This window comes from Brugia malayi (genome assembly GCF_000002995.4).
Source record: "Brugia malayi strain FR3 genome assembly, contig: Bm_v4_ChrX_scaffold_001, whole genome shotgun sequence".
Classification (NCBI taxonomy): Eukaryota; Metazoa; Nematoda; class Chromadorea; order Rhabditida; family Onchocercidae; genus Brugia; species Brugia malayi.
In genome coordinates this window covers 10,773,575-10,787,326 of record NW_025062479.1, presented here as the reverse complement: position 1 = coordinate 10,787,326, position 13,752 = coordinate 10,773,575, and the positions used below count along the sequence as shown (strand labels likewise).

The 13,752-nt window shown below is 26.5% G+C and overlaps 2 protein-coding genes across 2 annotated transcripts; one reads left to right on the top strand and one right to left on the bottom strand.

Annotated features, from left to right (window-relative positions):
* Positions 1–133: 133 nt before the first annotated feature.
* On the top strand, positions 134–4,332 carry Bm17963 (Uncharacterized protein; the record flags this gene model as incomplete). Its single annotated transcript, XM_043074412.1, has 2 exons — positions 134–774; positions 4,251–4,332. 2 exons carry the CDS (start codon positions 134–136, stop codon positions 4,330–4,332), a joined length of 723 nt encoding a protein of 240 aa, XP_042930346.1.
* Positions 4,333–8,080: 3,748 nt separating this feature from the next.
* Bma-coq-8 (chaperone-activity of bc1 complex-like, mitochondrial, putative) lies at positions 8,081–12,161 on the bottom strand (the record flags this gene model as incomplete). The annotated part of the gene is made up of 15 exons (XM_001892013.1): positions 8,081–8,305; positions 8,493–8,576; positions 8,680–8,730; positions 8,849–9,010; positions 9,417–9,578; positions 9,919–10,026; positions 10,125–10,283; positions 10,423–10,598; positions 10,721–10,865; positions 10,960–11,127; positions 11,204–11,273; positions 11,404–11,516; positions 11,591–11,661; positions 11,765–11,874; positions 12,058–12,161. The coding sequence occupies 15 exons, from the start codon at positions 12,159–12,161 to the stop codon at positions 8,081–8,083; spliced, it is 1,908 nt and encodes a 635-aa protein (XP_001892048.1).
* Between the last annotated feature and the right edge of the window lie 1,591 nt (positions 12,162–13,752).

Genomic DNA, 13,752 nt, shown 5'->3' with positions numbered 1-13,752 from the left:
AAAGATTAAATATAAATTTAAGCAATTATAAATTTGCGAATGTATCAAAATTACAAATTTTTATAAAAATTAATTTCTTTTTATCGTTACATTAAATTTTATTATCCTTGAGGATAGCCGCACTGTATATGAGATGGATGGATGGATGGATGGATGGATGGATGGATGGATGGATGGATGGATGGATGGATGGATGGATGGATGGATGGATGGATGGATGGATGGATGGATGGATGGATGGATGGATGGATGGATGGATGGATGGATGGATGGATGGATGGATGGATGGATGGATGGATGGATGGATGGATGGATGGATGGATGGATGGATGGATGGATGGATGGATGGATGGATGGATGGATGGATGGATGGATGGATGGATGGATGGATGGATGGAATGGATGGATGGATGGATGGGATGGATGGATGGATGATGGATGGATGGATGGATGGATGGGATGGATGGATGGATGGATGGATGGATGGATGGGATGGATGGATGGATGGATGGATGGATGGATGGATGGATGGATGGATGGGATGGATGGTGGATGGATGGATGGATGGATGGATGGATGGATGGATGGATGGATGGATGGATGGATGGATGGATGGATGGATGGATGGATGGATGGATGGATGGATGGATGGATGGATGGATGGATGGATGGATGGATGGATGGATGGATGGATGGATGGATGGATGGATGGATGGATGGATGGATGGATGGATGGATGGATGGATGGATGGATGGATGGATGGCAATGATAATGTATTGATTTGATAATGACAATAATTATGATAACTTCGCTGTTGATTTTTTTTCTTCTGAACAATAAAAAGTAACTTAAGAAAATAGAAGTTATTGTAGCTATAATCAGTAATATTCTTGCATAAAATTTTCTAACAATTACTAATACATCATTTATTTGAATATTTAGTCTATTGTAACTATTATTAAATAATAAACTATTATAATTCCTGTTAATAATTTACAGAAGTAGTTATTAATAATAATGGTTAATGATGTAATAACAGCAGTAACAACAATAATGATAACATCAAAATACTATTAGATGAAAAATTCGAGGACTAATTAAGCGATAATTTTTACAATCAATCAGTTTAACAAACTTTTAAACAATAGTTTTAAATTCATAATTGACAAAAACTAATACAAAATTATTAAAATGTTAAATAAAAGCTGAATGACATAATTAAAACCAGTGAAATAATTATTTTTTCTTCGTTTCTTTTTTTCTTTAAATCATATTAATGCAGAACTAAGTGTAAATGAATATAAAAACTTTTCAAATTACTCATTTTGCAGAAAAAAAAACAAAAAAAAAAATAGAAAAAACAAGAAAATTAAAGAATTAAAATTAATGTACCATATAAAATAGTAAACATATAAAAAATAGACTAAATTAATTAGCAGAAAAGAAAAAAAAAAGAAAAAGTTATTTTGTTTATTATGAAAATCGAAAAAAATTTCAACAGAATTAGTATTAATGAATAGAATAATAACATAAATTAGGAATAAAAAATGAAAAATAAAAAACAAAAGGTTTAAAAAAAAAAGGAAAAATTTTTTTTGAGAGTAGAAAAATCATAGAAATGAGCGTGATTGAAGCGGAAGTAAGATTACGTTACGTATTGTTCCCTTCATATAACATTTTCACTTCATTATATATGCATTTTAATTCATTCCCTTAGGCTATCATAGAACTCTTCTATCTTCCTAAATGTCTTAATCAGACATCTATTAGTTGATTGATTTGTTAAAAAAAAAGTGTTGATACTTAAAAAAATAAAAAATAAATTAAAAAATTTTTTAAAGAACAAAAAAGGAAAAGAAACAAAGCAAAAAAAAAAAAAAAACAATGAGGATAGAGTAAAATAAATAAATAAAAACATAAAAATTATTGTATATAATAATTATTAATTTTAATAAATCATTTTTTATCTTTTTAATTTATTAATTAATAATTTTTTCATTTTCTGTTTCTTTTCTTCTCTTTTTTTAAAATCATTATGAATTGGTTGACATTAAATTTATTACACATTATTAATGAATTCATTACTGAAAAGATTTTTTTAATTAATATGTAGAAAAGAGAATAATGACAATTATCATGATCATTTATCATTATATTTGATAATGAAATTAGGCCATTCATTTTATTAAATTTGTTTTTAAATATTGTGAGCATAAAACATATCTGTATCATGTATCAGCAATCTGTTAAAAAATATAATATCTAAATAATTATCAATGTATAAATAGAAGTCATTTTAATAAATAAATCTTTTTAATTTTTTTCACTTTCATTTCAAAATTTTTTCATTATTTTGTTGAAATTAATTTTCTTTATCATTATTTTTCTTTTCTCAACTTTTAATGATATGATCGTTAAATTTTAATTTAATATGTATACTATTATTCTAAGAAATTTGTACGCAAATTTTTAAATCAAATTTATTTAATATATATTTTATCATAAAAGCGTACTAAATTATTCATTTTGAAAAATTTATTAAAACATGAATAAATATTTGCAAATTTTCATGAAAGTAAAACTTTTTTTTCATATCATTGTTTGTAATATCAAATGTATTAATAATTAAATAAAATGACATTTATAATTTTTGAAAATTAAAAAGGAGCAAGGGAGGGAGAATGAGAGAAAGAACAAGAGAGAATCATTTAAGTGGCTAAATAAGTGTTGGGCTATGTAAAATTATAAATGGCCTAATTTGTTGTATATTTTTTCTAATAAATTAAATGACATTGAATAATTTTATAATTTTATGCTAATTAGATAGATGTTAGAATGCAATTAAAATGAGTAGTTCACAAATTTTTTTCTGAACAAAGGGGAAATGGAAATAATTTTAGAAAATGTTATCATATTGTCACCACTTTACATTTCATTGAAGAAATGAGGTGAATGAATAGAATGAAAAGGATGCATTCATTTGTTCCAACCATTATAAAATTAAATATTCCAATTGAAAGTCTTTAATCTGTTAACTGTTACTTTTTAAGATATATAAGAAAAAAATTAAAATGGAATCGTGATAAATTTGTCATAATTGTTTAATAGACTATTTATATATTGCAAACTTATATCATATTATATATGAATATGTTTTCATTCTCTGTTAAGTAAAAATTTTCAATTTAAATATTTCAATTTCAAAAAATTTTCATTTGTAAAAAAAACGAACTTTTTCCGTCTTAAAAAATTAATTTTGAACATTTAGATGAAAAAGAAAAAAAGCTATAAATTGGCTATTTTGATGAAATAAAAAACGACATAAAATTGTAAAAAAAAAATTATGGGTGCAAAAACGGAAAAAGTGTTAAAGTAATGTGAAAAATACTTTACCCATTCGTTTTTCTTTTCTCACTTATGAAACATATTAAAAAATTAATTATAATCAAATTTTGAAAGGAAAGACCTATTCATTTTTCAATTCTTTTATAAGTTATTTTTACTATGCATGAAATTTGAATTTACTAATAAAACAAAGACGATGTGCAAAGAGAAAAAGAAAAAGAGAAAAAATGCAGTTAAATTTTTCTAAAAATTAATGAAGAAAAAAAAATTTTGTTTGAATGTAAAGAACTAAAGTGGAAAAATGAAAATTATGAACATCTATTTCAATTTATTTATTAAATTTCTAACCTTCTAACACTATTTTAAATGAATGAAGTTAAATTAATATAAAATAAGAAGTAAATAAGTAAGAAATAAGTCAGACTAAATTTGACAAATAAAAACTTGCAAAAAATTGAAAGAAGTAACAAATATTATAAGATAATGAATAAATAATAAGTATTTATTGAAATAATCAATTTTTGCTGAGATTTAGATACTAAAGAAAACTAAAAATTAAATTAATTAGTACAAAAGAAAGCCAAAAGTTGTTAAAGGTCAAAAAATGCATCGTAAATGTTAAAATGATATTAACATATCAATAATATTTACCACATTATCATGTTAACATTCTTTTTTTCCTTCTCCATCTTTCCTCCTTACTATATTTCCTCTCCTACATTAAATTAATACAATTAAAAGTGATATTTACTTGATAAAGATATCTAATAAGTGACTGAATAAGTTAATTTTAAGGGCGAGCAATAAAGTAATTTCTTCCTTTCTTCCTTCTTCTCTCTCTCTTTTAAAAGATAATAACGGAAGAACAAGATTCGCTAATAAATACATCATTTTATTAAAACAGGAATTTTTATTATATATATAATCGAAAATCCAAATTATTTATATCGTTGAAAATGAACATTGGAAAGGAATATTCAAAATGATTATGATAGAATAGTAATTAAAAAAAAAAAAAATCATTACTGGAATATTTGTACATGAAATATGAATACACACATATACTTGTTTTACTATGAAAAATTATAAACAAATGAATGGTCAATACTATAAATTTCTTTTAATTTGTCCATTTAGTAAACAAACAAACAATTCAGTAAATAAATAAATAAACAAACAATCTGACCATTCATCACCTCACCTTTTCATTCATAACTGGTTCTTCATTCCTCTTTTCAATTTTTTTTTGCTGCAATTTATTGTCCACTTCTATTTTTTTTTTTTTTTTTTATTCTGATCATCTAAATGACCCTTGATGAACATTCGGCTCTTTCAAATACAATTTATTTCCTAAAAATATTTTGCATACAATGAACAATTCTTTCTTTTTTTATAACTTCCGCAAAAAAAGATTTAAATTACATTTGCAATAAAGGAAGTTGTTGAATCATTCAATTCTTTTGTATGTTTCTGAATTCATAATTTGATTGATTAGCACCATTTCACAAAATTTGACCTTGACAAAGTACAGAAAAAAAGTAATAACTTATATAATTTTATTGATTGTTAGAATTGATGAAATTACAAATGAATTATCACCAAAAAAAAATTTTTTTTTAGAGATAAATTTCCTGGATAAATTTGTTTTTCTGTCTCAGCAGTTTTATAATTCATTTCTTTCTTTCATTCTTTATTTCAATCAACCAATTAATTTTTTTTTTTTTTTTTTAATTATTTGTTAGATGTATTCAAGAAAAAAATAAAAATTAAATTCTCTTCCTCATCATATCATTAGCAATATGTATATTGTTTAATCAAAACTGAAAGTAAAATTTTTGAATTTAAAGTTGATATCTTGAAAATAAAATCTATTGCAGCAACTTTTTAATAAAGAATGTTTTATTTATTCATATTTAAAATTACAAAAGTTAAAACTTTACCACATATGAGTTTGAAACATTTAATGCTATCAGTTAATATATCAGTATATTATTAAAATAATTAAATAACATTTTAAAGATTAATTTTTAATATTTTCTCTAAAAAATTAACAAAAACATACGCTTAAATAGTATGTGCTAAATCCTTCTAAAATTTATAGATAACAATATTGATTTTAATAATTTCGATAATAAAATAAATAAATACGTATCTATCTATCAAACCAATATAACATATAAATAATTATTTGGTATAACAACATTTATAATATATTAAAAATAAATTTACCTGAATTTAATTGAGGAAAAAAGCAAAAGGCAAACGAAAAAGGGAAAGAATAAAATGAAGAAAATAAATTTCAAGCTGTTACAATTCTTTTTTTTCCTGTCTTTTTCTTCAACACGTTATGTTTGTGTTAATTATCAATGATATTTGTTTTTCTCGCCTTCTTTTTTTCATTTTCTTTTTTTTTTTTTTGTTAAATATTTCATTTGACTCTTTACCAGCATTCAATGTAATATTATATTCAGATGAAAATATTAAATTTAAAATTAAAGAGATTTTAACATCATTTGCTTTTTTATTCATATTAAATGCAAAAAAAAAGTTCTTTCTAAACTTTTTTTTAAATATTTTTCTCAATTTATGCTAAATCGTAATAAAATTTATAAATTGTAATCTCACTATTATTGCATTAAATATTATTTCATTTCATCCGTAGCTTTTTTCTTTCTTCAAATCTTACAAATTCATTTTTGATATAGAATTTTATAAATTTCAATAATATACTTTCATAATAATATTACTGTGTGGAATAAAACGAAGTGATTAATTACTTTGAAGCGACATTAATTATTTAAATTTTATATTCATTCATAATTTTTTTTCCTTGTTTTTTGTTTTTGTTTTTGTTTTTTTTTTTTTTTTGCACAATTCATCACAGTAAAATGAGTGCCAATACTATTTATAGAAATACAGCACAGACAGTAATTTAGGTAAATGGCTAAAAATGAATGCAAAGTACTATTTCATCTAATTTTCAAAATTTCTTTTCAATTTGAAAATAAATACCCTGAAAAATTATTAATTATTTGCAGTGAGTTATTATTCAAAAAAAAAAAAAGAAGCGGAAATTATAATAAATATGAAAAACCTATCATTTATCTATTATCCATTTGTTTTCTCTTTAATTGTTTTTCTATCGTTCTATTATCTTTTTATCAATGATCAATTTTTAAAAGTTTTATAGGAAGAAAAATTGGTAATAGTTTAACTCACCATATTTTTTTATCTCGTTAACCACGTTTTTAATTAATAACAATAAGTATTACTATTATTATTATTATTATTATTATTATTATTATTGTTATTATTATTATTATTATTATTATTATTATTATTATTATTATTATTATTATTATTATTATTATTATACTATTAATTAATATTATTCTTTTGGTATTATTAATACTAATACTATTACTGTCATTATTATCATTATCATTATAACAATGAAAATAATATTACTTATAGCAATAAAAATAATATTTTTTGAGGAAAAAAAAAATGAGAAAAAAGGAAATTTTAACTAATGATAACAATAGTGGCAAAAATTTACCACATGAAATCTTACTATGAAAGAATAATAAAAACACGTAATGTCATAAATAAAAAGAGTGGATACAATTAAAATGAGAAAAATGAGATTGACAAATAAAACGACATCACTTAACAATTTTCATCTTACACAATAATGGAATATATCCTATTACTTACAAATATCCATATTGTGTTTTGTTTTTTTTTTTGTTTTTTTTGAAATTTTCAACGAAACAATCATTAAATTTAATCCCATTATACTAACGTTCATATCTTCCCTTCCCTTACTTTTTTTTATCCTTCCATTCATTACTTTCTTCCCTTTTCCCTTTTTCTTATTTTCGTTTTTTTTTTTCTTCCACATTTTCACTTCCCAAAGAAAATGAAAAAAAAAAAAAGTGTTTATTTTTATTCAACAATAATTACTTCTCAACAGGAATTTCAACACTATCATTTTATTAATATTATTAATGTTATTCGGTTCTTTTGTTTAAGCACTTTAGTGGACATCACCAACTGAGCAGAATTTAAATGAATGAACAAACAATTTATCATTGTCAATCATTCTATAATTTGTACTGGTTTTCTCATTATTATCAACTAATTCGCAAGATTGAGAAGCTATATTTCAAGTAGTTTGACCACTAATCAATGCTGAGAATTTGGCGAAATGACGTAATGTCACATCTTTTGCTTGATGTGTAAAATTCTTTTAATTTCCATAATATTTTAGAAAATTTCCCACTATATAAAAAAATAGTCTTAAACTACAATAATTCTGCTATTCTGACTAGCCGATTAAATTGTCTGAGCTCAAATCTAATGAATAAGAAAGAAAGCATTTTAACTAATGAAGTAGCATAATGCATCATCTTGAATTTTGATTTTTTTTAAACAAAAATAATAAAAATAGTTAGTCATAAGTTTACTGATGAGTAAATTTTTTTCTTACACCATGAATAGAAGAAATTCTTGATGGATAGTAGCGCACTTAATCTATGAAACTGAAATATCGCTCCCTTTATCAGATGATAATTAATATAGTTCTTTTATCTTTCTGATCTCTTTTTCTAGCTCTCAACAGTGACATTAAATATAACAAAAACTTTTAAATTGTTTGAAAATTTCAGAAAAATGTATGCAAAAAAGAAACGAAAAATTTCTTCGGGGAAATGTATAACATATTAAACTGCATCATTTATCAATGTTAACATCTTTCACGCTGGCGCTATCACAAAATCTGTACTCCTCATAAATCTGTTCGTATAAAGCACCGCAGGGAACAACTGCTTTTAATTTGGATGCTAATAAAAAGGATCCAGAAAGTTTTCGATGTAATGAGTAAATTTCATCAGGCGGTGATATTAGGCGATGTTTTAACATCACTGGAATTAATGCGTGAATTCTCTTCGTTACATTCTGAAATTTTACAACATTTTCAAATATTTTAAAGACATATAGTGAGAGTTTAGCAACCAAATGTACTGGGAAAAATAATTTAATTCATTTCAGTAAATTTTAATTTGTCTTAAATTTCGGATAATTTTCTTTTAAAAATGAAACGACATGTATGATTATACTTCGAAAAAACTTTCAAAGTCTAAACCTGTTTCGAAAAATCATATGGAGTTGTAGATGCCAATGTCTCACCCAGAATACCGATTGATTCACAATGCGCATTCTCCATTATCTGCAGCAATATTTTACACGTGAAACACAAATTTTTGGAATGTTCATTTCACAATGATTTCTCAGTAATGTAATAATATACAAATTTTGCACAGTATAGTTACCTTTGATTCATATCCTGATAGGAAACCAATCTTCCTCGAATATTCCAGCATCTGCAAATGAAGTAGCTCATAAACAATAATTTCAAATGTATTAATCAAAAGTTTGACCAGGATTTTGTAGATTAAAATTTGGGTTAGAAGATACACAGTGTTTTAAGAAAACGTTTACTTTATTTTTGTCATTGTCATAAGCAGCACGAATAATATTCATATACTGGTCAACAAACTTTCTGGGATATGAACGTGAAGCTCCAAAATCCAAAAGAATTAATGTTGGACCATTAGCAGTTGGATGCTTGCCGAGATAGAAATTAGACCAGTTTGGATCGGTCTAAAAGAAAATAAATAACTTGTGTTTTCTAAGTTTTAAATTGTGAATGCCGAATAAATGAAAATAATTATAAGCATTCAATTTATACTATTAAATATTTAGGAATTTAACATGCTTATGCGAAGAGTCATTCATAAATCATGCATTGAAATATAACTTGAGAATGACAAGTCAAATTTCTATAGTCGTCTAATTCAATTCACCACTTTCTTTCTAAATAAAATAGTTCACGATGCAGGTCTAAGATTTATTTACAGATTTTAAAGTTTTTAATCGAACAAAACGACTGTTTTTAGAAAGATAAATTGCTTCGTAAAAAGATATCTTATTACCACAATAATTTGAAAATGTAGTCAACTTGTTGCAAATTATTTAATACCACAAAGAGAACATGAACAAAGACTACCTGCATAAACCTCCAAACGAAAATTTCGCGGAGACAGAGTTCGATAAATTTAGAAGCAATGTAATTACGAACTTCTTGTGGCTCATCCATACATTTGTCAACAGGGACACCCTCCATGTACTCCGTTGTCAACACATGTGTTGTAGTTAGATCATCAATCACCTAAAATTATTGATTCAGCGATCCGATGATCACTAAAGAAAAGAAATTTAGCATAAATGACTGATATCTAATAATGAAAAACAGATTCTTTTCTATATCCCGTAGTGACACATAAAACAATCCAACAGAGGAAAGATCAATAAAAGAATGAGTTTGTATAAGAAGGCTCAACTTTATCAGACGAAATTACCATTTCTCTCCAATTCAAATCCTTTCACGGAAAATTTCCTCCATTCCAATTAAAAACTATGCAGCATATTTCCAAAATAAAGAAGTTTTTTTTTTTTTTTTTAAAAAAAAACAATGAATAAAAATTCCAAAAGCAACATCAACTGCAAACTTTTGGAACATAAAAATGCTTGTCATCAGCTAACAATCGTTGAAATTCTTTTATAGCACGTGCTTCGCGTTTGTAATCGCATTCCAGTTTTAATTCTTTTCTTGCTACCTAAATTATATCCTTAGTAACTACGAAAGGTTTAGAAGTCAGATACTACTCCTGGATGAAAATATTTATTCCATATTAATCAAATCAAATAAATTCACCGCTGCAAAATTTTCCAGATAAAGGCCCTTCGGAAAGAAGTTTCCATAGTTCAGTATTGTTACTAAATTATCAATATCCGAGTCAATGCCTGCTGATACTCCAGGATATTGAATTTTTAGCGCAACCTTTTCTCCACTAGGTAACCAAGCTCGGTGAACCTGTAACATCCGAACAAAAGATTATTCGTTTCTTCTCTCAAGAATGGAAACCATATGAACAAAATACTAAAAATAAACTGAACTAAAAATATAAACTGAACTTTATTAAAATTAAAACTCGTCCTAATATAACTTCAACCTGTCCGATGGATGCAGCCGCAAACGGAACATCCTCAAATCTTCTAAATTTCTCACGCCAGTTTTCACCAAACGAATCACACATCTGACGGTGAACCTGCCATGATGGCATAAAATCAGCATTGTGTCGAACACGTTCAAATATTTTGAGTAATGTTGGTGAAATTAATTCCGAATCTGAACTTGAATTACTCATATTGATCAAACAGAAGGTATCTATACAAGTTAAACAATGACAGTTATTTATAATTCATGATTCCACATATTTTAATGAACGAAAAAAAAAAACGAGAAATAACCTTGTATGCTGAGCATTTGACCCAACTTTAAGGCAGCACCACGCACTCTACACAGAGTGCGTACAATCTTCTCAGCATTCGCTTCCGTCATGAATGGATTTCCGGTAGAAGAAGTAATACTGGTATCTGCTGATGGATTTGCAGGCTAAAATTATTTTATTTCAAAAACACAATCACCGTCCAAAATCTTAATTTCAGCAAAAGATAAAATCGAAGTTCCAAATTGACGACAAATTTACCTTACTAAAGCCCAGTGTCCGCTTGCTGACTTCTGCAGCTGCACCCATAATGAGACTCACTCCAAGTTGGCCAAATTGAGCAAATCTTGCTATGCGAGAGCTTGGTACTTTGCGTTCCCGATTCTTTGTATTTAAGGATTCCACTTCCAAAGCTTTCAACTGATAGCCCTGAACACACATGTCGTCTTAAGTTATGTATGATCGGTAAGATAAACTGTTTAGCTTGATGATGTGGAAGTCAAACCTTTGGTAAACGCGGTTCATAATACTTCGATTTCGGAGAAACTATTGACGAAACAATATCTGCATCCTTCCTGAGAAATATCATGGTGTTTCCAGGCAAAATTTGCAAAATAAACATCTCTGAATTTTCGTAATCATTCTCAGTAATCGAAAACGTTTGGATTAGGGTGATTTATATATTAAACACTAATGTACACTTACTTTGAAATATCGTTAAATCCTAATACAGAACTTTCGGAAGCTTGTTTTTTGCTTAATCCACTGTCACCGTTCTTCCAGGGTTTGTTGTCAGAGTTGTTCGAAGTGCTAGCATCCTATGTAACAACATTGTAATTAATCAATTAAGATTAATCTTTAAACAAAATTTCTGAAGGATGAAATTATTTACCTCATGAAAAACTTGTATAAGACTTGAAGAATTATCAAGACCTGCATCCGAGACCGTGTAACCTGCCGTACCTGTAACTACAGTTCAGAAACTTTTTCATCGCTACTGTCATGAAACGACCAATACAGAAGGAAAGTTTTAGACAGTTGCTTCATCAAGCAAATTAATACTAACCAGGATATATGCCTCGTGTAGTAAGTTTCGTGAGTTCCCTAACACTTGAAGAAACTGTTTGAGCACGTCCAAAAAGATCGCAAAATTTTTCGAGCGACCACCTTGAACCCCTTTAAATAATTGTTTAATTTCACAAAATAATAGAAGTAATAAACAGCTTGATGAATTGTTGCACATCCAGCTGCAAAAATCCGTCAAAATAAAGTGAACGTTAGTAAAGTATATCAATACATATATACATGGTCTAAGTGAAACTGGATGCAGACATTCACAATTAGATTTAAAAAATTTACTTGAAGTCAAGATGCCGCATTTGGTATCCTAATTGGCTGCGCACCAAAATGCGAAGTGTATTCATTATTGGACCGAATTCGTCTCTCCATGAACTACGATTCATCGCTTTTCTTTTTTCGGTTCTTAATGTAAAGGGAAAACGGCATAACTCAGTTTAAAACAAATCCAGAAAAGATTTCTAATAAATAATTAATCAGTAATTATAAAGATATCTATTTATTGAATCAAAAATTCGATACAACAAAACACACCACGGATGTAACATAAATCAGATTAAAAATCTGTTAGTAGAAGAATAAATGTAGTAGTTCAATTTGAAAAACCACTGCAGTTCCGAGGAATATTACCTAAAAATTAGGAATTACTTACTGAGATTGATAACAGAAAGGTGTAATGTAGTAGAAAACGCACCACGTTTATTAAAGTTCAAAAATGTCTTAGAAAACGCAAAGTGTTTTTAAAACGGAAAAAATAGAATCATTTATCAAGAAAAATAACTTTTGTCCAACATTTAGCAACAGATAAAAGCAACACAGATTTGAATAAAATCTCACATCCTGTACAAAATTGTACAACTTCAAAGTCGAAGTTAAATGACTTTTCAAAGGAAATTTTCAAAAAAATTTTCACAACTCTTTCAAACAATTACAAAGTAGAAGTATAATTTATGCAAAATATAGTAACCTTTAAAAATAAAAACCAAACCCGCATCGATTAAAACCTAGACTTCCTACATAGCTACCAGATTATTCTAAAAAAAGTGAAAAGTTATATATAGTATCAAATTCACCAAATTTTCAAATCAACATTTTCAACTAATTACATACAATAATGAACACTCAAATAATTTGAATATTATCACTGCAACGAGAAATAAAAATAAACAAACCACTCTGATTGATCTCAATTAATGATATACATATCTGAAAATCCCGAAAAATGCACTGAAATACCGCTCATCGTTATATTATATATTATATCATATCATACCACATTACTTCTATTTATTTGTTTTAAATTTAAACATGAATGTAATTCAAATTTATAACTTTCATATGTATACCCTCTTTTTTTAAATGCTTAAACTTTCTGATGTATCTAACATTTTTAAGATGACGAATCGTGAATGCTCTCCAGAATAAAACGCTAAAGGCATCTCACCCGTTCATTTCACTACATTTTATCGACCAATTCTTGCCATTCCTCTTCTCCTTTTTTCTCTCTTTCCCTCCTATTTTCCTCTTTTTGACATTCCTTACGAGTAAAATATATCCCACAAACACATACACATACATACATACATACATATACATGCAATAAATACCTTTGAGCCAGTTAAAGCTAGGGAAAAATCCGACGAATCATCTTCTTGTATTGAATTGATTAATGGTTTTATTTTACTTTATTGTCTTTTAGCTTGATGTAATCTCTAACAACGATAATTTTAACTTCTTAAAAAATTCTTTTATTGATGACGTTACGACCACGTTACTAAAGAAATCGACAAAATTACATCATTTTAAAATAATTAGGTTACATTTAATAAACTATTAAATGAGAAATCATTTATGATATCATTTAGGAATATTTCATATTAAATAAAAAATTTTTTTCTAACATTCTTCTTAATAACTAGATATCTTTTATTATCAAAATTTATCAAATATTTATTAAAATATTTTTCTCCTTCTTTT